Source organism: Pongo abelii, chromosome 9, assembly GCF_028885655.2.
Source record: "Pongo abelii isolate AG06213 chromosome 9, NHGRI_mPonAbe1-v2.0_pri, whole genome shotgun sequence".
In the NCBI taxonomy this organism is placed as follows: domain Eukaryota; kingdom Metazoa; phylum Chordata; class Mammalia; order Primates; family Hominidae; genus Pongo; species Pongo abelii.
In genome coordinates, this window is record NC_071994.2 from 74,197,716 (window position 1) to 74,224,186 (window position 26,471).

Genomic DNA, 26,471 nt, shown 5'->3' on the forward strand with positions numbered 1-26,471 from the left:
ATCCGCCCGCCTCTGCCTCCCAAAGTGCTGGGATTACAGGCATGAGCCACTGCGCCCAGCCTTACACAGAATTTTTTTTTACATAGCATTCTTTGGCACCTTCCTTTTTCCACTTCACAATGCACGTGGAGACTTTTCCATATTTGTACATCAGGAGCTTCCTCTTTCTTTGTTACCACATTAAATTCCACTGGGTAGATGTACCATAATTTAACTGGGTCCTTATTGAAAAACAATTGAGCTGTCTCCTAGACAAAGTCTTGTGCACCTTCCCTAACAGAGGGTCTAACCAAGCAGGTAGGATGGGGTTATAAAGTAGGTGGGGAGGTGGGAGAGACTCCACTTTCCCAGGTGGGCTGAGGATGGAGGTAAGGCCCTGCAACAGGACAGAGGGAAAAGTGGGGATGAGAGGTAGGAGGCGAGATAGCGCCTCCTCATCTCCTGGGAGGCTGGGCTGTCTGCTGTCTTTGCCTCCATGGCCTGACGGCCCACTGTTCTTGCTCAGCCCCCTCCTCCATTTGCTGCTGACCTGTTGGCCTCCCCCAACTTTGAGCCTGCCTCTGCCTAGGTAATTTCCCAAGACCCAGGAGGGGTGAAGGGTGAGGTGCAATTGCCCCCACCCCCTTGCCTCCCGCAGCATCTGCTCCGGGACCATGAACAATAGCTGACAGCTCCATGGCCTTTGCTGTCCCCATCTCAGCTTCCCTGGACATCTAAACCTCAGCTGCCCTGGGGTAGGAGGACAGGCTGAGGAAGCAGAAGCCTGAGGCTGTCTAGAGTCTCACTCCTGCATCAGCAGGCCACCACCTGTGGTTCCTCCTTGTGCAAATTTGAGAGGAATTGCATAAAATACTGGAGAAATCCAAGAGGGGAAGTCCACAAGGGCGGTGGCTCCCTCCATGATCACAGAGCAAGCTGGTGTCAGAGCCTGAACCTAGAGCACTGTTGGTGGGAAGCAGGAGGAGGGTCCTGCCTCCAGGTAGGGGAAGGGCTCCCTTTCACTTCTACACGATCCTCATTTCTTGGCTCAGCTGCCCTGTGGGGGATGCAGGGTGGGGAGGGCAGAGATCTGGATCTGGGAGGGAGACAGTACACAATCTCGTGGCTGCTGCCCCTCCCTCAGGACTTGTCCACCTCTGACTGCGGCTGTCTGGCAGGAATAGATGGACATGGGCTGACAGATGATGCAGCTGCTGCTTCTGGCTTTGGTGACTGCTGTGGGGAGTGCCCAGCCCAGGAGTGCATGGGCCAGGACGGATCTGCTCAATGTCTGCATGAATGCCAAGCACCACAAGACGCAGCCCAGCCCCAAGGACGAGCTGTATGGCCAGGTGAGGATAAAGTGGAGTCTGCGGCAGAGGAGAGAGCTGCCTTTGACAGAGAAAATTTAGTGGGGTGGAGAAGTCAGCTGTGGAAGGTGATGAAGGCAGAGGATGACTGCCGTGATCCTGGAGGGCCTCCCCTGGGAGGACACCAAATCTACAATAATAAAGGAACCACATACCTAACACCCACTATGAGCCTATGAGCCACGTGCTTTCACTCATGCCATGGTAGTGAATATGCCCAAAGGGCAGGGTGGGTGCGTGGTGGTCTCTACTTATGCAAATGAGGAAATAGGCCCAGAGAGGGCGCAGGTGAAAGTGGGAACTGAGGAGAGGGATTGGCCAACCTTTCCCAGCCTTAATTATGTGCCAGCCCACAGAGCTCAATGACACAGTAGAAGAGGAGCTGGGCCCGTCATAGTCATGGTGCAGCCTACATGTACAAACAGGCCAGGTTTCCACCCCTATTAGGTACTGAAGAGACAGCAACCAATATGATATGCTGGGAAGACTTCCCAGTCAAGAGGCCATTGGCCTTGGCCTGGGAAGATGAGTAAGAATTTTCCAGGAGGAAAAAGCAGAAAGGGCAGCCTGGCAGAGGACAGCATGCACACAGGTCAGAGGGTGATGCCACGAGCAATGGCGGGTCCAGTGTGGCCAGAGCCAGCGGTGCCACTGCCTACAAGGAAGGGGAGGGGAAGTTAGGGCCCCCATGCCACAGGTAAAGCCAGTGAGGCAGCTCAGGGAGTATGAGCTCCAATTTGAATTCCAAGCTCAGGAGAGTGTCCATATTTCCTTTCTCTGGTCTCCTGGTCTGCTCCCTAGAAGGGTGCACATTCCCAGAGGGTGGGGATGTGCCCAGGGAGAGACTGTGACATGGACAGGCTCCGAGGGCTAAAGCAAAGGGAGGACAGCCTGGAAGCCCCATGACATCTGAGTCATTCCCAACGTTGCATTTGCTTATTTTAAAATCAGGGTAAAATTTAAAATAAATAAATAAAATAAGTTCTCCATTTTAGCCATTTTTAATTGTATGATTCAGTGGCATTAAGTATGCTCATGTATGCCGGGTGTGGTGGCTCATGCCTGTAATCCCAGCACTTTGGGAGGCTGAGGTGGGCGGATCACCTGAGGCCAGGAGTTTGAGACCAGCCTGACCAACATGCAGAAACCCTGTCTCTACTAAAAATTAAAAAAAAAAAAAATTAGACTGGCGTGGTGGCACATGCCTGTAATCCCAGCTACTCGGGAGGCTGAGACGGGAGAATTGCTTGAACCTGGGAGGCAGAGGTTGCAGTGAGCCGAGATCATGCCATTGCACTCCAGCCTAGGCAACAAGAGCAAAACTCTGTCAAAAAAAAAAAAGGTATGCTCATGTGGTTGTGCAACTGTCACCACTATCCATCTCCTACCTCTTTCATTCTCCAAAACTGAAATGGAAATTCTGTGCCCACCACTTCTTTTGCTTTTCAGAACCTTCTAAAGCACCTACTCTTTGCCAAGAAATGGTGCAGATGTAGACTTTGAGAGATACAGATGATTATCATTCTCAGGGCCATGAGCTATATGAGAGTGATGATATTTGTTGAGCCACTTCTATAGCCAGGGAGTACTTTTCATTATATTCAGTAACTCTTTCAGAGGCAGAAACCCCTGACCCTGACAGGTAAGACCCATGTCTGCCAAACCCCAAGACCCATGATGTGCAAGGGATCTTGCAGGAAGACCGAGAGTTGGGACATCCAAGGAAAAGCAAATGTGAAGTCAGGCCGGTGGGGAAGCATGTTCTGTGTCAGCTGGCACTGGGCGTGGGCCAGGGTGTGGGAGATGGGTAGATCTGGCTCCACTCCCATGGATTTCCTTACTGTTTTTCCTGGGTGCTCAGACCTGTCACGCCTCTGCCATCACTTGACCCTAGGTGCAAGAGTTCATCCCAGAAATTTTATGCAATTGACTCATGATTTCTCAGGTTTTCTGCGTTCTGGCCTAGAGTGATTTCCAAAGAAAAACCTCCACCATTTCTGCTTGTCTTGCCTGCATTGAATTTACCTTTCTAGGATGGCCTTTCCCACATTTAGTCAAGTCCAGGTTCAGGCCCACATGCAGGCTACAGCTCCTCTGTTCCCCCACCACTCTCAGGATCTATTTGGAGTCTCCTTGCCTGGCCTGGACTTCCAGACCCTGGGAGAGCCAGGCCAGCCCCTTGACCTCCACCCTCCCCCACAACCTGGGCCAGGTTCCTCTCCTCCCTGTCCTGAGTTAAATCTTAACCCTACTATATACCACAGGTGTAGCTTACTGAAACGCTGTAAAAATGAGTTTAAGGATTCATACTGGATTGTTAAGAGGATAAAGTGCAAAAGCCTCAGGGACTTTGCACCTATGGTTTTCTATGCCTGAGTGTTATCTTCCCTGTACACATAGCCCATCCACCCATTAAAACTATACCCTCCATGAGGCTAGAGATGTTACTTGCTTTGTTCACTGGGGTGTTCCTAGGACCTACCACAGTGCCTGATGTCTAATAAGCACTCAGTTAATATTGGCTGGATGCAAAATGAATAATATAAATAAGCTGAATAACATGAAATAACTTTTTCAACCATTAAGAGCTGTACAAACAATAATTACTCTCCCAGATAGTGGCTCCCCTCTATTATGCTCCATTAAAAGCCAATATTGGCCAGGCATGATAGCTCACATCTGTAATCTTAGCACTTTGGGAAGCTGAGATGAGAGGATTGCTTGAGCCCAGGAGTTTGTGACTAGCCTGGGAACCATAGTGAGACCTCATCTTTTTTTTTTGTTTGTTTTAATACTTTAAGTTCTAGGGTACATGTGCACAACATGCAGGTTTGTTATATATGTATACATGTACCATACTGGTGTGCTGCACCCATTAACTCGTCATTTACATTAGGTATTTCTCCTAATTTTATCCCTCCCCGCTCTCCCCACCCCACGACCAGTCCCGATGTGTGATGTTCCCCACCTTGTGTCCAAGTGTCCTCATTGTTCAATTCCCACCTATGAGTGAGAACATGCGGTGTTTGGTTTTCTGTCCTTGTGATAGTTTGCTCAGAATGATGGTTTCCAGCTTCATCCATGTCCCTACAAAGGACATGAACTCATCCTTTTTTATGGCTGCATATATTCCATAGTGTATATGTGCCACATTTTCTTAATCCAGCCTATCACTGATGGACATTTGGGTTGGTTCAAAGTCTTTGCTATTGTGAATAGTGCCGCAATAAACATACATGTGCATATGCCTTTATAGCAGCATGATTTATAATCCTTTGGGTATATACCCAGTAATGGAATGGCTGGGTCAAATGGTGTTTCTAGTTCTAGATCCTTGAGGAATCGCCACACTGTCTTCCACAATGGTTGAACTAGTTTACAGTCCCACCAACAGTGTAAAAGTGTTCCTATTTCTCCACATCCTCTCCAGCACCTGTTTTTTGCTGACTTTTTAATGATTGCCATTCTGACTGGTGTGAGATGGTATCCCATTGAGGTTTTGATTTGTATTTCTCTGGTGGCCAGTGATGATGAGCATTTTTTCATGTGTCTGTTGGCTGCATAAATGTCTTCTTTTGAGAAGTGTCTGTTCATTTCCTTTGCCCACTTTTTGATGGGGTTGTTTGATTTTTTTCTTGTAAATTTGTTTAAGTTCTTTGTAGATTCTGGATTTTAGCCCTTTGTCAGATGGGCAGATTGCAAAAATTTTCTCCCATTCTGTAGGTTGCCTGTTCACTCTGATGGTAGTTTCTTTTGCTGTGCAGAAGCTCTTTAGTTTAATTAGATCCCATTTGTCTCTACAAAAAGATTTTTAAAACAGCCAGGTGTGGTGGCATGGGCCTGAATCCCAGCTACTCAGAAGGCTGAGGTGGGAGGATTGCTTGAGCACAGGATGTTGAGGCTACAGTGAGCTATAATTGCACCACAGCACTCCAGCATGTGCAACAGAGAGAGACCTGTCTCGAATAAATAAATACATAAATAAGGGAAAAATGCACCAATATTGTAATTGCCTGTGTTCCCAGGTGGGGACTCCTCAAGGGCCCTCCCTAGGAAGTGTTCCTCTGGATGACGTACCTGGGGCAGAGGAACCAGAATATGGGGGAGATGGCTGTGGTGGGGAGGGACTTAGTCCTGTGTCTTCCCCACCCAGTGCAGTCCCTAGAAGAAGAATGCCTGCTGCACGACCAACACCAGCCAGGAGCTGCACAAGGACACCTCCCGCCTGTACAACTTTAACTGGGATCACTGTGGTAAGACGGAGCCTGCCTGCAAGTGCCACTTTATCCAGGACACCTGTCTCTGAGTGCTCACCCAACCTGGGGCCCTGGATCTGGCAGGTATGAGTGCCATTCCCACAAACATGAACCTCATATCTGGGTGCATTGGCTCATGCCTGTAATCTCAGAACTTTGGGAGGCCAAAGCAGGTGGATTACCTGAGGTCAGGAGTTTGAGACCAGCCTGGCCAACATGACAAAACCCTGTCTCTACTAGAATACAAAAATTAGCCGGGCGTGGTGGTGGGCGCCTGTAATCCCAGCTACTCAGGAGGCTGAGGCAGGAGAATCACTTGAACCTGGGAGGTGGAGGTTGTGCCACTGCACTCCAGCCTGGGCAACAGCACGAGACTTTGTCTCAAAAATAAAACAAAAAAACAAAGCAAAAAAAAACCAACAGAAAACATTAACCTCAGCAGAGGGCATAGCCTGCCAGCCACTTGCAGAGAGGGCTTGGTCCAGGAATTCGGGTCTGAGGGTGGTGGACACCCTGCCCCCTCCCACAGCTCTGGTCTACTTCAAGGATAAAGCTGCTGAGATACGTGGCTGACAGGAGCGTTCCATCTCCTCCCTACTCAGGTCAACCAGAGCTGGCGCAAAGAGCGCATCCTGAACATGCCCCTGTGCAAAGAGGACTGTGAGTGCTAGTGGGAGGACTGTCGCACCTCCTACACCTGCAAAAGCAACTGGCACAAAGGCTGGAATTGGACCTCAGGTGAGGGCCAGAGGAGATGAGATGAGGAGTGGGAGTGGGGCTTTGGGGTTGGGAGGGGTGCAGTCTGGCCCAGAAGCTAAGGGTCTTATGTTCTCCTCCCTCAGGGATTAATGAGTGTCCAGCTGGGGCCCTCTGCCGCACATTTGAGCCCTACTTCCCCACTCCAGCTGCCCTTTGTGAAGGCCTCTGGAGCCACTCCTTCAAGGTCAGCAACTACAACTACAGCCGAGGGAGCGGCTGCTGCATCCAGATGTGGTTTGACTCAGCCCAGGGCAACCCCAAAGAGGAGGTGGCCAAGTTCTATGCTGCGGCCATGAATGCTGGGGCCCCGTCCCATGGGACTGGGGCCGTGGACATTGGTTCCTGATCCAAGAAGGGTCCCCTGGGGTTCTTCTGACAACCTATCCTAATAGACAAATCCACGTGTGTTTTGTGTCTTGTAATCTGGGGATGAGTGGGTTGGAGTGACACATTGCTTCATCTTTCCTATTGATAGGCTCTGAATCGGCTGGAACTGGCTTGACATTCACTGGGAAGTTGGCTGTGGAGGTTGAGCCAGAATCTAGGTATCTATCCCTTAGTCTGGTTCTCCTGAGACCCTCCCGCTCACACAAAGCTCATTACCCCCACACTATACACGGACAAAAGCACAGGTGGAGGGAAGATGGGCAGAAACAGGAGATGAGTTATTGGGCTTCAGGTGGGGAAGACAGTTTATTTCCCCTTCCCTTACTAGATGGGGGCTAGGAGGAGATACTGGTTGGAGAGGAGGGTCTCAATGATAAACACCTGCCTGGTTTGTATTTGTTTGAGACTAGGGTCTTGCTATGTTGCCCAGGCTAGTCTTGAACTCCTGGGCCCCAGAGATCTTCATTCCTTGGCCTCCCAATGTGCTGGAATTATTGCGGTAGGTCACTGTGCCTGACCTACTTTTTTTTTTTTTCTTTTTGAGACGGAGTCTTGCTCTATCACCCAGGCTGGAGTGCAGTGGCGCGATCTCGGCTCACTGCAGCCTCTGCCTCCCATGTTCCAGCGATTCTCCTGCCTCAGCCTCCTGGGTAGCTGGGATTACAGGCACACACCACCACGCCCGGCTAATTTTTGTATTTTTAGTAGAGACGGGGTTTCACCATGTTGGCCATGGTGATCCTGACCTCAGGTGATCCGCCCGCCTTGGCCTCCAAAAGTGCTGGGATTACAGGCATGAGACACTGAGCCTGGCCTGACCTACCTTTTAATAAATGACAAGTAATGCTGCAATTAACAGTCTTGTACCAGCTGTTACAAGATTGTAACACTGAGCACCTTGAGCTCAGTAGCTCATGACTGCAATCCCAGCACTTGGGAGGCCGAGGCGGGTGGATCACCTGAGGTCAGGAATTTAAGACCAGCCTAGCCAACATGGTGAAACCCCATCTCTACTAAAAATACAAAAATTAGCCAGGTGTGATGGCACATGCCAGTAATCCCAGCTACTCAGGAGGCTGAGGCAGGAGAATTGCTTGAACACAGGAGGCAGAGTTTGCAGTGAGCTGGGATCATACCACTGCACTCCGTCCTGGGCTACAAGAGTGAAACTCCGTCTTAAAACAAACAAACAAAAAATCTTGTACCTAGTGGAATGTTATACTTGAATTCCAGAAAGGGTTATTGGGTCAAGAGTACGTATAATTTTGAGAGTTACAACTTTATGGAGATTTTATCAATGTGGCTCCCCCACCAGCAAAGCATGAGAGTGCCTGTTTCTCCGCTGGGTGTGTGATGGCTCACACCTGTGATCCAGCACTTTGAGATGCTGAGGCAGGAGAATCTCTTGACCCCAGGAGTTCAAGATCAGCCTGGGCAACATGGTGAAACCCCGTCTCTACAAAAAACTAAAAAAATCAGCTGGGCATGGTGGTGTGCGCCTATAGTCCCAACTACCAGGGAAGCTGAGGTGAGAGAATCACTTGAGCCCTGAGAAGTTGAGGCTACAATGAGCTGTGATTGTGCCACTGCACTCCAGCCTGTGTGACAGAGCGAGGCCTTTTCTCAAAAAAAAAAAAAAAAAAACAGAGCGAGTGCCTGTTTCTCCACAACCTTGTCAACACAATATGCCATCAAACTTTGGTTTTCTGCTCATCTTACAGGTGGGGAAAAGGGCAGCTCAGTGCAGTTTTCATCGGCCATTGTTCTGAGATCTTTCCATGTTGACCTATTGAGATCTTAAATTACTGGGTAATGATCCATTCTATGTGTACATCACACTGAATTCAGTCACCTACTGACGGGCATTGGAAGGAATGGGGTTCTTTTATGATCTTGACATTGCTGAAAGCCACAGGCCAGTTATTTGGTAGAATACTCCTCCATTTGGGTTTGCCTGTTTCCTCATGATTCACTGAGGTTACGCATTTTGGGCATGAATACCCTACACAGTTATTCCATGCATCGTAACAGGAGGCACGTGGTGTGGGGTTTGCCCATTCCTGGTGATGTTAACTTTGATCTTTTGGTTGAGATCATGTCTGCCAGGTTTCTCCACTACACTTTCCCCTTTGTAACTAGTAAATATGTTGTAGGGAGAGACTGGGGACTATAGATACTCTATTCATCAGCACACTTCCACTTACATGTTCCACTGTCTGATGGACCTTTCTTAAAAAAGTAAAAACCGGAACGTGTCTTATTATGTTACAGCTCTTTCACCAACCCTTCAATGCTTTCCAGTGGTATCAACTGTAAAAACCAAACTTCTTCAAATTAGCACAGAAGACCATGCCCCTCCTTTGAGCCCTCAAGCCAAATCTTCCCCACACCACCCCATAAATGAGCTCCAGTCACACTTCTTATGTTGGGGGTCTTTGCTCCAGCAACTCCTCTGCATGCCTGAAATGTTTTTCATTAATCCTCTGCAGGCTGACCTGCTGTGGCCACTTAGATGATAACCTACAATTCCCACCTAAAATGACTTCTGACCACTCAACCTAAAGAAGCCACCCAGCTGATTTCTCATCACATCATTGTATGCCCTCGTGTGGATTTTTGTCTACTGTGTTTGTTGTCTGCCTTTCTCCTAACAAAACATACTCTCCCCAAAGCAGGGCTGTGTCTGTGTCATTTTATGCTATATCCCCAGGGTCTGGGTCAGTGCCTGGCACCGAGAATGTGCTCAGTAAGTTAAAGAATCGCTGCATCCATTCTGTCAGTCAACAAGTCCTTCTGAGCATCCAGTCCACTGGCCCATGCTGGTCTCAGCCAACAGGAAGGGAATTGAGTTCCTTGCAAGGTCTGGCGGGGACAGACAGTTCTGAGAACCAGTGACTCTTAGAACAAGGAGATGAGGCTTTCACAGAGGGAAGCACAGAGCGTGGTGTTATTCTGCTGAAGCCCAAAGAGGTCAGGGAAGGCTTCCAAAGGAGTAATGTTTGCCAAACACAAAAGAGCATGGGGAATGGCATTCCGTGGACAGGTCTCAGCAAGTGCAAAGGCTTAGAGGTAATAGAAGTGCGAGCAGAATTCCAGGGTGGCTGAGAGAGAAGTTATGAGGGGAGTGGGCAGCAGTTAAGGCCAAAGAAGAAACACTGGATCTGCATTCCTTAGGACGGTGCCCTATGGGCCCCTCACAGAGCTTCTCTCCTGCAACTGCTAGGTGAAAGAAGGCAGGCTTAGAATCAGACCAAGATCAGTAGTTTCTGCAGCTGGCAAGATGAGTGATGTGAGATTGCATGTGTGATAGGCTGGCACTCAGGGAAGAGCTCAGGGTTCTCTCCTCCCCACTCTGAGGCCCCCTCTCCTGCTTCCTGAAGCCCAGAGTCTCCATCTCTGTGAGTCAAACACTTTCCTGTTATCTGCCTGGTCCTAGGGCAGCCTTCGGGTTGGGGTTAGAAGGAATGCCAATGGTTAACCTTGTAGTATTAAGCTTCCAGTTCAGGCAGATACTCTCTGGACTGGTTCAAGCTGACTGCCTGACTGTCCCTCCCTGCTGGCCCTAGCACCCAGACTCCAGATAGGCACACCACCTCATCCTTCAGAGCAGGGCTCTGAGACTCCACAAGTGGTGAGGACTTACCAGAGGAACTGAACTTGACCTCCAACCCTACCTTCCATTTGCTGGTATTATTCTGAAGCCCTCATGGCCCAGGGGCCTGGCTCAGGGAGCAGATCTCACTCCTGCAGTGGAGGGGCCATAAAGTTCAGTTCATGAGCAGCCCCCAAGCCAGGGGCAGCGGATGAGAGAGCGGGAGCTCCATCTAGAGGAGCTCCCATGTTCAGGTGTTCCTAGACACCTGCCTGCCCTTCTCCCATCAGCACTGGGGTATACAGAAGGAGAGACCTGAGGGTTCCAGAGGCCTCTACCTGCTGAGGTCTTCAGAGGACTCAACCCTCTAGGAAATACAAATAAAATCCTCAGCCCTCCAAACAACTGAATGGACACATCTTGGCCAAAGAGACCCGGGAAAAACTTTAAAATCGAAGTTTCCTGGCTGTGATGATAGGTCACTCACACCTCACTACACCTGCTTCTTCACGAACCATTACCAGGCTTCTTTCCCAAGAGCTAAACAGAAACCAGCCCTGGAAAACCAAGAACAGGAGACTCCTTCACTGATTTCAGTTTCAACCAACTGCCAGACTCCCTTTCCCTTCCTGATTTTGACATGACAGCTGATCAGCTTACAAAACATTCCTGGCTGATGAATGATTCTCAACCATGGACCAGTTCTGGCTGGTTTACAGAGGCAGCACACAAAGTGCTTTGGTGGGTCCTGTGTTTCCTCTTTTGACATATAGAGGCAAATTTGACTGCTTTTTTTTTTTTTTTTTTTTGAGATGGAGTCTCACTCTGTTTCCCAGGCTGGAGTACAGCAGCGCAATCTCTGCTCAGTGCAACCTCTGCCTCTTGGGTTCAATGGATTCTCCTGCCTCAGCCTCCTGAGTAGCTGGGACTACAAGCACCTGCCACCATGCCTGGCTAATTTTTGTATTTTTAGTAGAGATGGGGTTTCACCATGCTGGCCTGACTGGTCTCGAACTCCTGACCTCGGGTGATCCACCCGCCTCAGCCTCCCGAAGTGCTGGGATTACAGGCACGAGCCACTGCACCCAGTAACAACTGCATTTTAATGTCTCCACCCCAAAGGGAATATGGGACATATGTAATATGTATGTTTGCTTAGTACACATGTGTGGAACTGTCATGAATATTCATAGCTTCTCCTAAAACCTATTAAATATGTATGTTTAGCCAACTCTTTTAGCATAAAACCCTTGTTCTACCCTCACTCCACTTCCCAGCCTGCACATCATAAGAAATAAAGCTCTCCTAGGCTGGGCGAGATGGCTCACACATTTAATCACAGCACTTTGGGAGGCCAAGGCGGGCGGATTGCTTGAGGTCTGGAATTTGAAACCAGCCTGGCCAACATGGTGAAACTCTGTCTCTACTAAATACACAAAAATTAGCAAGGCGTGGTGCGGGCACCTGTAATTCCAGCTACTCGGGAGGCTGAGGCATGAGAATCGCTTGAACCCAGGAGGCGGAGGTTGCAGGGAGATCGTGCCACTCCACTCCAGCCTGGGCGATAGAGTGAAACTGTGTCTGAAAAAAAAAAAAGAAAGAAAAAAGAAAAGAAAGAAAGCTTTCCTTTCTAAATGTAAAGATCTTGTGATTTTAAGCCAATATAATTGAAGACAAAAGTAGGATCCACGGAGCAGCCCAGGCTCCCCGCAGCCTGAGTGAATGCACTGGTGCCTGGCGGAGCCATTGACAGCTCAGTTGTCTCCCTGACAGCTTTGGGAGGAAGGTGGGTAAGCTCTCCCTGATCTAAGATCTCCTGGTTTTAGGTTGAGATTTCAGAGATTTCATTTTTTTTCTCTGATCCTCTCCATCCAGACCCTGCAAGGGCTATCTTTGCTGTCCCCGGTTTCTAGTGGGGGAGGTTGGGGGCAGTTCAGCCTGACTCATCCGGCCCATCAGGTTTGGTGAGGATGCTTGCCCTCTAGTGGCACTCGCAGGGACATCTTTAAGTAAATGCTGTTATGGGGAACCTAGGTTCTAAGGGGACAGACAGTCCCTGACCAGCTGCCATCAGGAACTTACATGTTTCGGAATTATGAGAAAAAGTCTTGTGAATATTTGGGATCCTAGAAAAAGCTAACCTGGAACAATTAAAAGCTTTATATGCCAAAATGGAGATGTTTTGACAGAACGTTTGACGTGACTATATTAGTTTATTAGTATGCACAATGAGAACAGAGAGAGTTCTAGACCTCTGAGAAGCAATGGGAGGCCCTTTTGTGTGTGTGTGTGACAGGGTCTCACTCTGTCATGGGGACTAGAGCGTTGTGTACAATCATGGCTCACTGCAGCCTCGACCTCCTGGGCTCAAGCCATCCTCCCACCTTTGCCAACAAAGTAGCTGGGACTACAGTCACGCATTGCCACACCCTGCTAATTTATTTTCAATTTTTAATTTTTTTGTAGAAACAGGGTTTTACCATGTTGCCCAGGCTTGTCTCAAATTCCTGGACTCAAGGAATCCTCCCATGGGAGACCATTTTTAAGTGGTATTATGAGAGCTCTAAACACAGGAATCTCAGATAACCTCCTTAAATGAGATTAATTCAAAACTGAAGGAGTCTAATTCAGAACTGAAGGAGTCTAATTCAAAACTTGACCAGCACATTCAAACCTATCTGCCACTATTGGACAGGTAGCTGGAGACACTGCACAAAGCCTTACAGCCCAACAAAGTCTCTGAATTCCCTGGCTCAAGTAGTAATAGATAATTTAATCGCTTTAGATTTTGTCTTAGCCAAACAAGGAAGAGTCTGTTTGGTGGTCCCTAAGATCTGTGGCACTTACATCAACACTTCAAGTGAAGTAGAAACTATACAGGGCTGGGCCCAGTGGCTCATGCCTGTAGTCCCAGCACTTTGGGAGGCTGGGGCTGGAGGATCGCTTGAGCTCAGGAGTTTGAGACCAGCCTGAGCAACATAGGGAAACCCCGTCTCTACAAAAAGTACAAAAATTAACAGGACATGGTAGCACACGCCTGTAGTCTCAGCTACTTGGGAGGCTGGGGCAGGAGGATTGCTTGAGCCTGGGAGGCGGAGGTTGCAGTGATCAGAGATCATGCCATTGCACTTCAGCCTGGGAGACACAGCAAGACTCTGTCTCAAAAAAGAAAAAGAAAAAGAAAAAAGAAAGCTGGGCATGGTGGCACACACCTGTAATCCCAGCTATTCAGGAGGCTGAGGCACGATAATTGCTTGAGCCTGGGAGGGGGAGGTTGCAGAGAGTGGAGAGTTGAGATCACGCCACTGTATTCCAGCCTGGGTGCCAAGTGAGATTGTCTCGAAAAAAGAAAAGAAATTCATACAGAAATAATTTTTAGCCGGGCATGGTGGCTCACACCTGTAACCTCAGCACTTTGGGAGGCCAAGGGGGGCAGATCACCTGAGGTCAGGCTTTCGAGACCAGCCTGGCCAACACGGTGAAACTTTGTCTCCACTAAAAATACAAAAATAGCCAGGTGTGGTGGCGCACGCCTGTAATCAGGAGGCTGTATTCAGGAGGCTGAGGCAGGAGAATCGCTTGAACCCGGAGGCAGAGGTTGCAGTGAGCTGAGATTGTGCCACTGCACTCCAGCCTGGGCGACAGAGTGAGACTCCATCTCAAAAAGAAAAAAGAAAAAGAAAAAAAGAATTTCCAAACCAGCTAAACGGTTACAAGACGTATGAACTACTGATCCCATCAATTACCTATTTAGTTGGCTTTCTACCGCACTGGGAAGTCCATTTCAAGATGCCATTCACATCCTTGTTATAGTAATAGTCTCCATTAACCTTTTCTTCTTAACATTTAAATTACCTATAATATGTATAACCAACTGCTGTAAGTCTGCTGCTAAAACTAGAATTATGCTGGCTCAATGCATAGAACTTATAGACAAGTTAAATTGGTAGCCCTACCTTTTGGCCCTTATGTTGCTTGATAGACCTTAGGGGTTGAGGTCTGCCCACCTCTATTCCTGTCTGGCCAGAGTTCAACTGGCTATAAGTCTCTTGGCCACAAGGGTCCCACCAAGGGACTGGATGGACCTGGAGCAGGTAGCCTCACCATCTTGGCAACGACATGATACAAATTTTGCCATTGATGCTGCCTGTGACAGATCTCAGCTAAAAAGAGGAAATGTGGAATAAAAAGAAAACCCGCCGGGTGCAGTGGCTCACACCTGTAATCCCAACACTTTGGGAGGCCGAGGCAGGTGGAACACCTGAGGTCAGGAGTTCAAGACCAGGTTTGCCAACATGGTGAAACCCTGTCTCTTCTAAATATACAAAAATTAGCCAGGCGTGGTGGTGGGTGCCTGTAATCCCAACTACTCAGGAGGCTGAGCCAGGAGAATCGCTTGAACCCGGGAGGCAGAGGTTGCAGTGAGCCGAGATCGCGCCATTGCACTCCAGCCTGGGTGAGAGTGAGAGACTCCGTCTCAAAAAAAAAGAAAAGAAAAGAAAAGAAAAGAAAATCAAAGCCCTCTCAACTGACTGAACAAACCCATCTTGGCCAAGGAGACCCCACAAAAACTTCAAAATCTAAGTTTCTTGGCTATGATTAGACAGGAGGCTGGTCACACCCCAGTACACCCTCTTCCTTACTGTTACCGAATTTTTTCCTAAGAGTTAAGAAGAAACCAGTCCTGGAAAACAGATGGAAGAATCCTGCTGATTTCAACTTCAACCACCTGATGCTGTGGCCAGACGTCCCTCTTTTTTGTGTGTTTTTTTGTTTGTTTGTTTGTTTTGTTTTGTTTTGTTTTGTTCTTGTTTTTGTTTTTTTTGGAGACAGGGTCTCTTTTTTTTTGAGACAGGCTCTGTCACCCAGGCTGGAGTGCAATGGCATGATCTTGGCTCACTACAGCCTCTGCCTCCTGGGTTCAAGTGATCTTCCCGCCTCAGTCTCCCAAGTTGCTGGGACTACAGGCACACACCACCATGCCTAGCTAACTTAGCTAAGTTTTGTATTTTTTTGTGGATATGGAGTTCTGCCGTGTTGCCCAGGCTGGTCTCAAACTCCTGGGTCAAAGGATCCACCTGCCTTAGCCTCCCAAAGTGCTGGGATTACAGGCATGAGCCACTGGGTCCGGCCTCTTTTTGTGATTTTGATATGACAGCTGACCAGCTCACAAAGCATTCCTTCCTGATCAATTCCTATTAACCATGGACTGGTTCTGGCCAATTTATAGAGGCAGCACACAAAGTGCCTTTGTGTCCTATGTTTCGCCTTTTGATGTGTACAGCCCAAGTCTGCATTTTTTTTTTTTTTTTTTTTTTTTGAGACGTAGTCTTGCTCTGTCACCCAGGCTGGAGTGAAGTGGCGCTATCTTGGCTCACTGCAAGCTCCACCTGCCGGGATCATGCCATTCTGCCTCAGCCTCATGCCATTCTGCCTCAGCCTCCTGAGTAGCTAGGACTACAGGCGCCCGCCACCACGCCTGGCTAATTTTTTGCATTTTTAGCAGAGACGGGGTTTCACCATAACACATGTTAGCCAGGATGGTCTTGATCTCCTGACCTCGTGATCCACCCGCCTCGGCCTCCCAAAGTGCTGGGATTACAGGCGTGAGCCACGGCGCCCAGCCTAAGTCTGCATTTTAAGGTTAAGTCTTGGCTGGGCATGGTGGCTCACACCTGCAATCCTAGCACTTTGGGAGGCCAAGGTGGGAGGATTGCTTCAGCCTAGGAGTTCAAGACCAGCCTGGGCAATATAGTGTGACCCTGTCTCTCTCTTTTTTTGGGGGGGAGGGGGACGGAGTCTTGCTGTGTTGCCCAGGCTGGAGTGCAGTGGTGTGATCTTGGCTCACTGCAACCTCTGCCTCCTGGGCTCAAGCAATTCTCCTGCCTCAGCCCCCAATAGTAGCTAGGATTACAGGCGTGCGCCACCATGCCCAGCTAACTTTTGTATTTTTAGGAGAGACGGGTTTTCACCATGTTGGCCAGGCTGGTTTCGAACTCCTAACCTCAGGTGATCCGCCCATCTTGGCCTCCCAAAGTGCTGGGATTACAGGCATGAGCCACTGCACCCGGCCTTCTGTCTCTATTTTTAAATAAAAATATAAATAGGCCGGGTGCCGTGGCTCGCACCTATAATCCCAGCACTTTGGGAGGCCAAGGTGGGCAGATCACTTGAGGCCAGGAATTTGAGACAAGCCTGGCCAACACAGTGAAACCCCGTCTCTACTAAGAAATAATATAAAAAAATAGCTGGGTGTGGTGGTGCACACCTATAATCCCAGCTACTCTGGAGGCTGAGGCAGGAGAATCACTTGAACCCATGAGGTGGAGGTTGCAGTGAGCCAAGATCGTGACACGGCACTCCAGCCTGGGTGACAGAGTGAGACTCCGCCCAAAAAATAAAAAATAAATAAAAAACAGGCCAGGTGCTGTGGCTCCCACTTGTAATCCCAGCACTTTGGGAGGCTGAGGCAGGCGGATCACTTGAGGTCAGGAGTTTGAGACCAGCCTAGCCAACATGGTAAAACCCCGTCTCTACTAAAAATACAAACATTAGCCAGGCGTGGTGTCAGGAGCCTGTAATTCCAGCTACTCGGGAGGCTGAGGCAGGAGAATCTCTTGAACCTGGGAGGCGGAGGTTGCAGTGAGCCGAGGTGGTGCCGCTGCACTCCAGCTTGGGCTACAGAGCAAGTCTCCGACTCAAAAATAAATAAATAAATGAAAATAAAAATGAAAAAATAAAAAAATTAATGTTAAGTCTCAACCCCAAAGTGAACACAAGATGTACGTAACATGTATGTTTGCTTAGTACACATGCACGTGGCTCCCTTTCATGAACATTCATAGCTTTTCCTATAACCCATTAATGTGTATGCTAGCCTACCCATTTTACATAAAACTCCTGTCCCACCCTTCCTCCCTCAAATTGCCTGCTTTTGGTCTCAGCCAAAGGCTCCACTTACCAGCCTGCAGGTTACAACCTGACATTAGAAATAATATTATTTCCAAGTATATAGATCTGGTGATTTTAAGTTGACACTTCTTAGGTTGTCACAAGATTCAGGTATGGCTCACTGTTACAGGACATAAGCTGGGATCTCCTGGGAATTGGTCTCTTTGCAGGCCCTAGAGTGCCTTCCTTCTTGGTTGGTTTTCCTCCAGAGATCCAACTGTCTTCTCAGGGTCCCCTGCCTGCCTCCTCCTTGGGTCCTGGCCTGTGGCATTGCCCAGGTTACTGGGCCCCCATCTTCCTTACACTTACTGCCACTAATAGGCTGATGGTTCCCACATCTGCATCCAACCTGGACTCCTCCCCTGAGCTTTCCTCTCTACAACCACCTCCCCCGGGCCAAGGGCACACAGGCACCTCGACAAAACAGTGTTGTGTGTTTCTTCCTGCCCAAACCTGCCCCTCCCTGTTCCTTTTCCCATCTGTGGTACCACCACGGGCTCAGAGAATAAAAAAAATGAAGGCTTCTGTCATTGACTGGGGTGGGGATGGAGGGAAGAGTTAGCCCAGAATCATAGATGCTGTAGAAAGGATACCTGAGTTGCCAGGAGAGGGGGTCTGTGAGTTGGGGATGGAAGGAGAGCTTGGCCCTTCAAACAACTGAAGATCTGATCAAAAGGTTCAGAACATCTGTGATTTTGTGGCTGGCGATGGGTGACACCTGGGCTAATGGGATTGGGGGAGTTGGTGGCTCTACAATTTATGGCCTTGGGAGATCCTTGCTCTCTATAGCTGACTGGGAGGTTGGAAGCCTGAGCTCTAGCCCTTGCCTTGATCCTCTGGATCTCATTTTCTTCATCTGTCTAACAGGACAGAGGGGTTGGAAACTGATGAGATTAGCTCAAAGGATCCTGGCAGCTCAGGCTGCAAGATTTTTTTCAGACCTGAGTGTTTGGGAAAAAATTGGGTAGGTGGAGCTTAGGGACTGGCCTTAGTCCTGCACTGTTAATTCACTCCCTCCCACTACCCCATGGAGGCCTGGCTGGTGTTCACATGCAATAATTAACTGCTGAGTGGCCTTCGCCCAATCCCAGGCTCCACTCCTGGGCTCCATTCCCACTCCCTTCCTGTCTCCTAGGCCACTAAACCACAGCTGTCCCCTGGAATAAGGCAAGGGGGAGTGTAGAGCAGAGCAGAAGCCTGAGCCAGACCGAGAGCCACCTCCTCTCCCAGGTATGTGACACTCCCCATCCCCCTTCAGAGGCCACACACTCTATGGTATTCCCAGCATGTGTTAAGGATTTTCTGAACTGGAAGGGCCCCTCTGTTTGCCTGAAGGCCAGAGAATCTTGAAGTGGAGACTGAGGCCCCGACCAGAGTGTGGCCTGCTCAAGGTTAAACGACCAGTTAGTGTTCATCCCCCTGAACTAGTACCTGGGCTCTAGCCCTTCAGTCCAGCACTGAGTTCTCAGCTCTTCTAGCCTGGGGCCCCAAGGTTGGGTGTGGGGGTCATGATTGTTGGTGGGGAGGGGTCACAGCTGGACTAAGACCTGAAGGTGAGACTAGGAAGGTGGGAAAGGAGCTTGCAGAGTGATGCTGGTCAAAAGGACAGGAAGAGAGCCTGGCTTCAGAAGCAGCCACAGCAAGAGAGACTACTGACTGAACAGGTGGGCTCCACTGGGGGCTGGGGAAAGGATTTTCTCAGCCCCCATCCCCAGCACTGTGTTTTGGTCGCACCCATGAGAGCCTCAGCACTGTGAAGGTGCAGGGGGCAAAGGCCAAAAGAGCTCTGGCCTGAACTTGGGTGGTCCCTACTGTGTGACTTGGGGCATGGCCCACATCTGTGCTCAAATGATTCCACAAAGATTAAACTGGCTATCATTTGTTGATTTCCCCTTCTTATATTTAATCCTTGCAGGAGAAAGCTAAGCCTCAAGATAGTTTGTTTCTCTTTCCCCCAAGGCCAAGGAGAAGGTGGAGCGAAGGCTGGGGTCGGGACAGGTTGAACGGGAACCCTGTGCTCTAAACAGTTAGGGTTTGTTCCCTCAGGAACTGAACCCAAAGGATCACCTGGTATTCCCTGAGAGTACAGATTTCTCTGGCGTGGCCCTCAAGGTTAGTGAGTGAGCGGGTCCACAGGGGCATGACTGGATCCTGGAATGAATGAATCAACCATGAGAGAGTGAATGAACACTGGAATCAATAGAGTAGCAGAATAATGGATTGTGGAGCAGGAAGGAGGGCTGCTGGGTGGGAATTCAATTCCAGGCTTATCAGAGCCCTGCTGTGCAGTCGGCCTGGAGACGGCCCAGCTCAGGCCCTGCCTAGACCCCTGTCAAGGAGGCCCTGTCAAGAGGAGAGGAGAGGCAGCACGGGGGCAAGGCAAGCTTGTGAGCGGGAAAGAAATGTCCACTTTAGTGACTGGTATGTGGAAGATGAGTGAGAGGAGACAGATGGAGAGAAGTCATAGGAAATAAATTCTGAGCATTTTAGGAGGGCCCAGACACCTGGTGACCAGTGGAGTGAAGGAAACAGTCACCTCCCAAAATTCAGTGTCTGAGGTCAAAGGATTGAAGTTCTGTGATGACCAAGGAGAACCCAGTTCTGTGGTAGGGGGCACAGGAGCTCTCCAAGGCCCCAGGGCTGTCCAGCTGGCTGTCCCCTGCCAGCCCCTGTGCCCTGTGACCCCACCCCACCAAGAACCCATGGTTTCCGGGAGGGGCCTACTAAACTAGCTTGAGTGATGAGGCTAGAAAGGGGCTGGGACCCAGGTTTAAAAAGCAAAACAAACTAACAAAAACCACACTGCAGCCTCCCCAACTAAAACATTTTTATAAACTTTTTTTTTTTTTTTTTTTTTTTTTGAGACGGAGTCTTACTCTGTCACCCAGGCTAGAGTGCAATGGCGCGATCTTGGCTCACTGTAACCTCCGCCTCCCGGATTCAAGTGATTCTCCTGCCTCAGCCTCCCAAGTAGCTGGGACTACAGGCACGCGACACCGCACCCAGCTCATTTTGTATTTTTAGTAGAGACGGGGTTTCACTATGTTGGCCAGGCTGGTCTCAAAATTCTGACCTCAGGTGATCCACCCACCTCAGCCTTCCAAGTTGCTGGGATTACAGGCGTGAGCCACCATGCCCAGCCCGTTTTTGTAAGCTTTTACAACGAAGTAATTTGGTGTCAAAATCTGACCTGAAAAGTAATGTGAGCTTATGTATAGTTTTAATTTATCCCACTAGTGTAACTGTTTCACCCCAGAATATACACTTGATTATTGGGTATATGAAAATTATATTATCTTTGAATCACCTTTGATGAAATCCTAAAAAATTTTAACTCTGAAACATTTGAATAAGGCATTGTGGACCTATGGCAAACTCCTGGCTATTTCTGCATTTTGCCCAAATCCATCCTTGAATTATATCGCTTGAACCTCGTGACCACCTGGAGAAGGCAATGAGGCTCAAGCCAAGGAGGGGTGGTGTCTAATCCTACCTTTCATTGGATCTGGGAAAACTGAGGGAGATGGGGGCAGGGCTCTATCTGCCCCAGGCTTCCGTCCAGGCCCCACCCTCCTGGAGCCCTACACACAACTTAAGGCCCCACCTCCGCATTCCTTGGTGCCACTGACCACAGCTCTTCCTTCAGGGACAGACATGGCTCAGCGGATGACAACACAGCTGCTGCTCCTTCTAGTGTGGGTGGCTGTAGTAGGGGAGGCTCAGACAAGGATTGCACGGGCCAGGACTGAGCTTCTCAACGTCTGCATGAACGCCAAGCACCACAAGGAAAAGCCAGGCCCCGAGGACAAGTTGCATGAGCAGGTGGGCCAGGGGGTGATCTGGGGTGGTGAGGGACTGGCTCAGGAAGAGGAAACGAGGACATGGAAATGTCAAACCCCATTCACTGGTGAACTGAAGTGGAGGAGCCCTTCAGTTTGCATTAATATGGGTGACTATTTCACAGACACTGTGTGCCAAATGTCGGTACAATGCCAACAGTTCACCTTCTTGGTCGTTGAGCTTCCGCATTACAGAAATAAGGAAGCAGGCCCAAAGGAGAGCCTGGGAAATGAAGCTGGAGTGACCCATCCTGGGGTTGCTTGATTTAGGGATTTAGACTGGGAATGACTCCTCCAAAGATCTGAGGGAAGAAACTGCACACTGTGCATAGTGGCCTCTTTTCTGCCAGCCCTGAACAGCTCAAGAAGGGAGAGTCTCTCACATTATGAGGCTGGGTGCAAAGCATTCTTTTTTTTCCCCCTGAGACGAGGTCTCCATATGTTGCCCAGGCTGGTCTCAAACTCCTGGACTCAAAGTGATCCTCCCACCTTGGCCTCCCAAAGTGTGGGATTACAGAAATGAGCCGTACGCCCTCCTGAAGCATCTTGGTTCATGCATCTCGCAAAACTTTGGGCTGTGTCTCTCGACCACATTGGAACTGAGGTCTCCCTATAACATTTATTTTGCTACCACTCCTTTAATATCCTGCACATGATGATATAACTAAAGAAAAAGCAGAGGAAAAGTAATTTGTAGGCCGGGTGTTACGGCTCACGCCTGTAATACCAACACTGTGGGAGGCCGAGGTGGGCAGATCACTTAAGCTCAGGAGTTCGAGACCAGCCTGGGCAAGATGGCAAAACCCCATCTCTACTAAAAAATAAAAAAAAAATTAGTCAGGTATGGTGGCACATGCCTGCAGTCCCAGCTACTCAGGAGGCTGAGGTGGGAGGGTCAGTTGAGCCCAGGAGGCAGAGATTGTAGATCATGCCACTGCACTCCAGCCTGGGCAACAGAGTGAGACCCTGTCAAAAGAAAGAACGAAAAAAAGAAAGAAAGAAAGAAAGGAAGGAAGGAAGGAAGGAAGGAAGGGGAGGGAGGAAAGGAAGAGAAACTTGTAATATGCATTTCTTTTTTTTTTTTCTTAAGATGGAGTTTTGCTCTTGTTGCCCAGGGTGGACTGCAGTGGTGCAGTCTCAGCTCACTGCAACCTCCATCTCCCAGGTTCAAGTGCTTCTCCTGCCTCAGCCTCCTGAGTAGGCACACACCACCACGCCCAGCTAATTTTTTGTTTGTTTGTTTGTTTGTTTTGTTTGTTTGTATTTTTAGTAGAGACAGGGGTTTCACCATGTTGGCCAGGCTGGTCTCGAACTCCTCACCTCATGATCCGCCCCTCTCGGCCTCCCAAAGTGCTGAGATTACAGGTGTGAGCCACTGTGCCCGGCCTTAAGTGCACATTTTATTTATTTATTTATTTATTTATTTATTTATTTATTTATTGAGATGGAGTCTTGCTCTGTCGCCCAGGCTGGAGTGCAGTGGCGCAATCTCAGCTCACTGCAACCTCTGCCTCCCAGGTTCAAGCAATTCTCCTGCCTCGGCCTCCAGAGTAGCTGGGACTACAGGCGCTTGCCACCATGCCTAGCTAATTTTTGTATTTTTAGTAGAAATGGGGTTTTGCCACGTTGGCCAGGCTGGTCTCCATTCTTGACCTCAAGTGATCTGCCCACCTCCACCTCCCAAAGTGCTGGGATTACAGGCACTATGTGAGCCACTGTGCCCGGCCCACATTTTAATACTTAGCTTGTCAGCTTTAAGTAATGAGATTCAGAAAGCTTGAGGATAGCCACACAGGAGCATAGTTTCAAGTTGTCCTGAATTTTGCAGCCATCACAAGTTAGTTTTTAAGGAAAAAGATTAGTTCCTAAGTTGTTTCTCAATAATTTATAATAAAATAACATCCACAGGCCAGGCGCGGTGGCTCATGCCTGTAATCCCAGCACTTTGGGAGGCCGAGGCGGGTGGATCACGAGGTCAGGAGATCGAGACCATGCTGACCAACATAGTGAAACTCCGTCTCTACTAAAAAATACAAAAAATTCTCCGGGCGTGGTGGCGGGCCCCTGTAGTCCCAGCTACTCGGGAGGCTGAGGCAGGAGAATGGCGTGAACCCGGGAGGCGGAGCTTGCAGTGAGCTGAGATTGCGCCACTGCACTCCAGCCTGGGCGACAGAGTGAGACTCCGTCTCAAAAAAATAAATAAATAAAATAAAATAACATCCACAATTGATTGGCTATACATTGTTTTTTTGTATCACAAATTCCACGAACAGATAATGGGTGAGGCAGCTAGTCAGGGACAAAACACCTCCCATGTAGCTGGGATTACGGGTGTCCGCCACCACACTTGGCTAATTTTTTGTTTGTTTGTTTGTTTGTTTTTTGAGATGGAATCTCACTCTGTCGCCCAGGCTGGAGTGCAGTGGCATGATCTCAGCTCACTGCAAGCTCTGCCTGCCGGGTTCACGTCATTCTCCTGCCTCAGCCTCCCGAGTAGCTGGGACTACAGGCGCCAGCCACAACGCCCGGCTAATTTTTTGTATTTTTAGTAGGGACGGGATTTCACCATGTTGGCCAGGATGGCCTTCATCTCTTGACCTCGTGATCCACCCGCCTAGGCCTCTCAAAGTGCTGGGATTACAGGCGTGAGCCACTGTGACCGGCCTAATTTTTATATTTTTAGTAGAGACGGGGTTTACACCATGTTGGCCAGGCTGGTCTCAAACTCCTGATCTCAGGTGATCCACCTGCCTTGGCCTCCCAAAGTGCTGGGATTACACGAGTGAGCCACTGCGCCCAGCCTGGGGTTACAATTTAAATTGCTTTTTTACCTTCAAATCTTTGTCACCTCAGTGAGGCTTAATCTGACTGCACTATTACACTGCAAGTCCCCAACCTTCTCTGCTTAATTTTTGTCCAAAGCAATAATCAGGTGATGTGTTTATTGTTGTAACCCCAGTTTCTGCAAAAGTACCTGGGTGAGAGTAAGTAGGATCTCAAAAAAGGTTAAATTAACAAATTTTGTAATGACTGCAACTCCAGCAGGAGCCTTCTGGGCTCCCACTGTCTCTGACGGCCCTCTCCCCTAAAGAGGTCCCAACAGCAAGTATTTTCCTGGGTGACTTCCAGTGGGCTGGGGAATCAAGGACTAAGAGGGGAGACACTGCATGTGGAATATTCTGGCTGTTCTGGCTGTGCTGGCTGTGGACTGAGTCCTCTGTCTTCCCCCATCCAGTGTCGTCCCTGGAGGAAGAATGCCTGCTGTTCTACCAACACCAGCCAGGAAGCCCATAAGGATGTTTCCTACCTATATAGATTCAACTGGAACCACTGCGGAGAGATGGCACCTGCCTGCAAACGGCATTTCATCCAGGACACCTGCCTCTACGAGTGCTCCCCCAACTTGGGGCCCTGGATCCAGCAGGTATGCATGGCTTCCTGCAGGTACAAGACCTAGCGGAGCAGCTGAGCTTTCCAGGCATCTCTGCAGGCTGCAACCCCAGCTCCAGTTCTATTCAGGGCTGAGTTGCTGGGATTCTTGAACCTGAGCCCTTCTTTTGTACCAAAATCACCCAGGTGGATCAGAGCTGGCGCAAAGAGCGGGTACTGAACGTGCCCCTGTGCAAAGAGGACTGTGAGCAATGGTGGGAAGATTGTCGCACCTCCTACACCTGCAAGAACAACTGGCACAAGGGCTGGAACTGGACCTCAGGTGAGGGCTGGGGTGGGCAGGAACGGAGGGATTTGGAAGTGGAGGTGTGTGGGTGTGGAACAGGTATGTGACAATTTGGGGTTGTACGGCTGGCAGACCTCAAGATAGTTCCAGGCCCAGTGGCTAAAGGTCTTCCCTCTTCTCTACAGGGTTTAACAAGTGCCCAGTGGGAGCTGCCTGCCAACCTTTCCATTTCTACTTCCCCACACCCACTGTTCTGTGCAATGAAATCTGGACTCACTCCTACAAGGTCAGCAACTACAGCCGAGGGAGCGGCCGCTGCATCCAGATGTGGTTCGACCCGGCCCAGGGCAACCCCAACGAGGAGGTGGCGAAGTTCTATGCTGCAGCCATGGGTGGGGCTGGGCCCTGGGCGGCCTGGCCTTTCCTGCTTAGCCTGGCCCTGATGCTGCTGTGGCTGCTCAGCTGACCTCCTTTTACCTTCTGATACCTGGAAATCCCTGCCCTGTTCAGCCCCACAGCTCCCAACTATTTGGTTCCTGCTCCATGGTTGGGCCTCTGACAGCCACTTTGAATAAACCAGACACCGCACATGTGTCTTGAGAATTATTTGGATATGAATGGGAACGTGACTGTTTTGTTTTCCAATTCCCTTTGATTGAAACCAGTGAGACTGGGCCAATTCCTAGCTCTGACAGTTGCTGTGAACTAGCCTGATACTTAACTATTCTTCTAACTTAAGAGACATTCGTAGCTCTCAATTTCATTTTTCACTATTGCTCCAATCTAGAGCCAAGCCCAGGAATTTTTCATTTGTTTGTTTTGAGACAGGGTCTCACCCAGGAATTTTTTGTTTGTTTGTTTTGAGACAGGGTCTCACTCTGTCACCAGGCTGGAGTGCAGTGGCATGATCTTGATTCACTGCAACACCTGCCTCCTGGGCTCAAGTGATCCTCCCACCTCAGCCTCTCAACTTGAGACTGCAACCATGTGCCACCACACCTGGCTAATTTTTTTTTTTTTTTTTGAGATGGAGTTTCGCTCTTGTTGCCCAGGCTGGAGTGCAATGGCATGATCTCGGCCCACTACAACCTCCTCCTCCTAAGTTCAAGTGATTCTCTTGCCTCAGCCTCCAGAGCAGCTGGGATTATAGGCATGCACCACCATGCCCGGCTAATTTTGTATTTTTAGTAGAGACAGGGTTTCTCCATGTTGGTCAGGCTGGTCTCGAACTCCCGACCTCAAGTGATCCACCTGCCTCGGCCTCCCAAAGTGCTGGGATTACAGGCGTGAGCCACTGCGCCTGGCCCCACCTGGCTAATTTTTACATTTTTTTTGTAAAGAGGAGATCTTGGTATGTCATCCAGGCTGATCTCAAACTCCTGGCCTGAAGCAAACCTTTCATCTCAGACTTCAAAAGTACTGGGATTACAACCGTAAGCCACCATGCCCAGTGCAGTCTCAGCTCACTGCAACCTCTGCCTCCCATGTTCAAGCAATTCTGCCTCAGCCTCCCAAGTACCTGGGACTATAGGTGTGGGCCACCATGCCTGGCTAATTTTTGTATTTTTATTAGAGATGGGGTTTTGCCATGTTGGCCAGGCTGGTCTGGAACTCCTAACCTCAGGTGAACCACCCACCTCAGCCTCCCAAAGTGCTGGGATT

At 49.3% G+C, this 26,471-nt stretch overlaps 1 protein-coding gene and 1 pseudogene across 4 annotated transcripts; both read left to right on the plus strand.

The window, feature by feature from the left end:
* Window positions 1-1,163: 1,163 nt before the first annotated feature.
* LOC100443553 (folate receptor gamma-like) lies at window positions 1,164-6,710 on the plus strand (annotated as a pseudogene).
* Window positions 6,711-18,298: 11,588 nt separating this feature from the next.
* LOC100444277 (folate receptor alpha) lies at window positions 18,299-25,397 on the plus strand. Of its 4 annotated transcripts, none has more exons than XM_024255301.3 (6): window positions 18,309-18,524; window positions 19,341-19,406; window positions 20,941-21,116; window positions 24,369-24,557; window positions 24,710-24,845; window positions 24,995-25,397. In XM_024255301.3, the coding sequence occupies exons 3-6, from the start codon at window positions 20,949-20,951 to the stop codon at window positions 25,273-25,275; spliced, it is 774 nt and encodes a 257-aa protein (XP_024111069.1). In that variant the 5' UTR covers window positions 18,309-18,524; window positions 19,341-19,406; window positions 20,941-20,948; the 3' UTR covers window positions 25,276-25,397. The 4 variants fall into 4 exon arrangements, with proteins under 4 accessions (XP_024111070.1, XP_024111069.1, XP_063567360.1 ...); XM_063711290.1 differs by having other exon boundaries at window positions 18,335-18,524; window positions 19,210-19,406; XM_024255303.3 differs by having other exon boundaries at window positions 18,335-18,524; window positions 19,254-19,406.
* The last annotated feature ends 1,074 nt before the right edge of the window (window positions 25,398-26,471 follow it).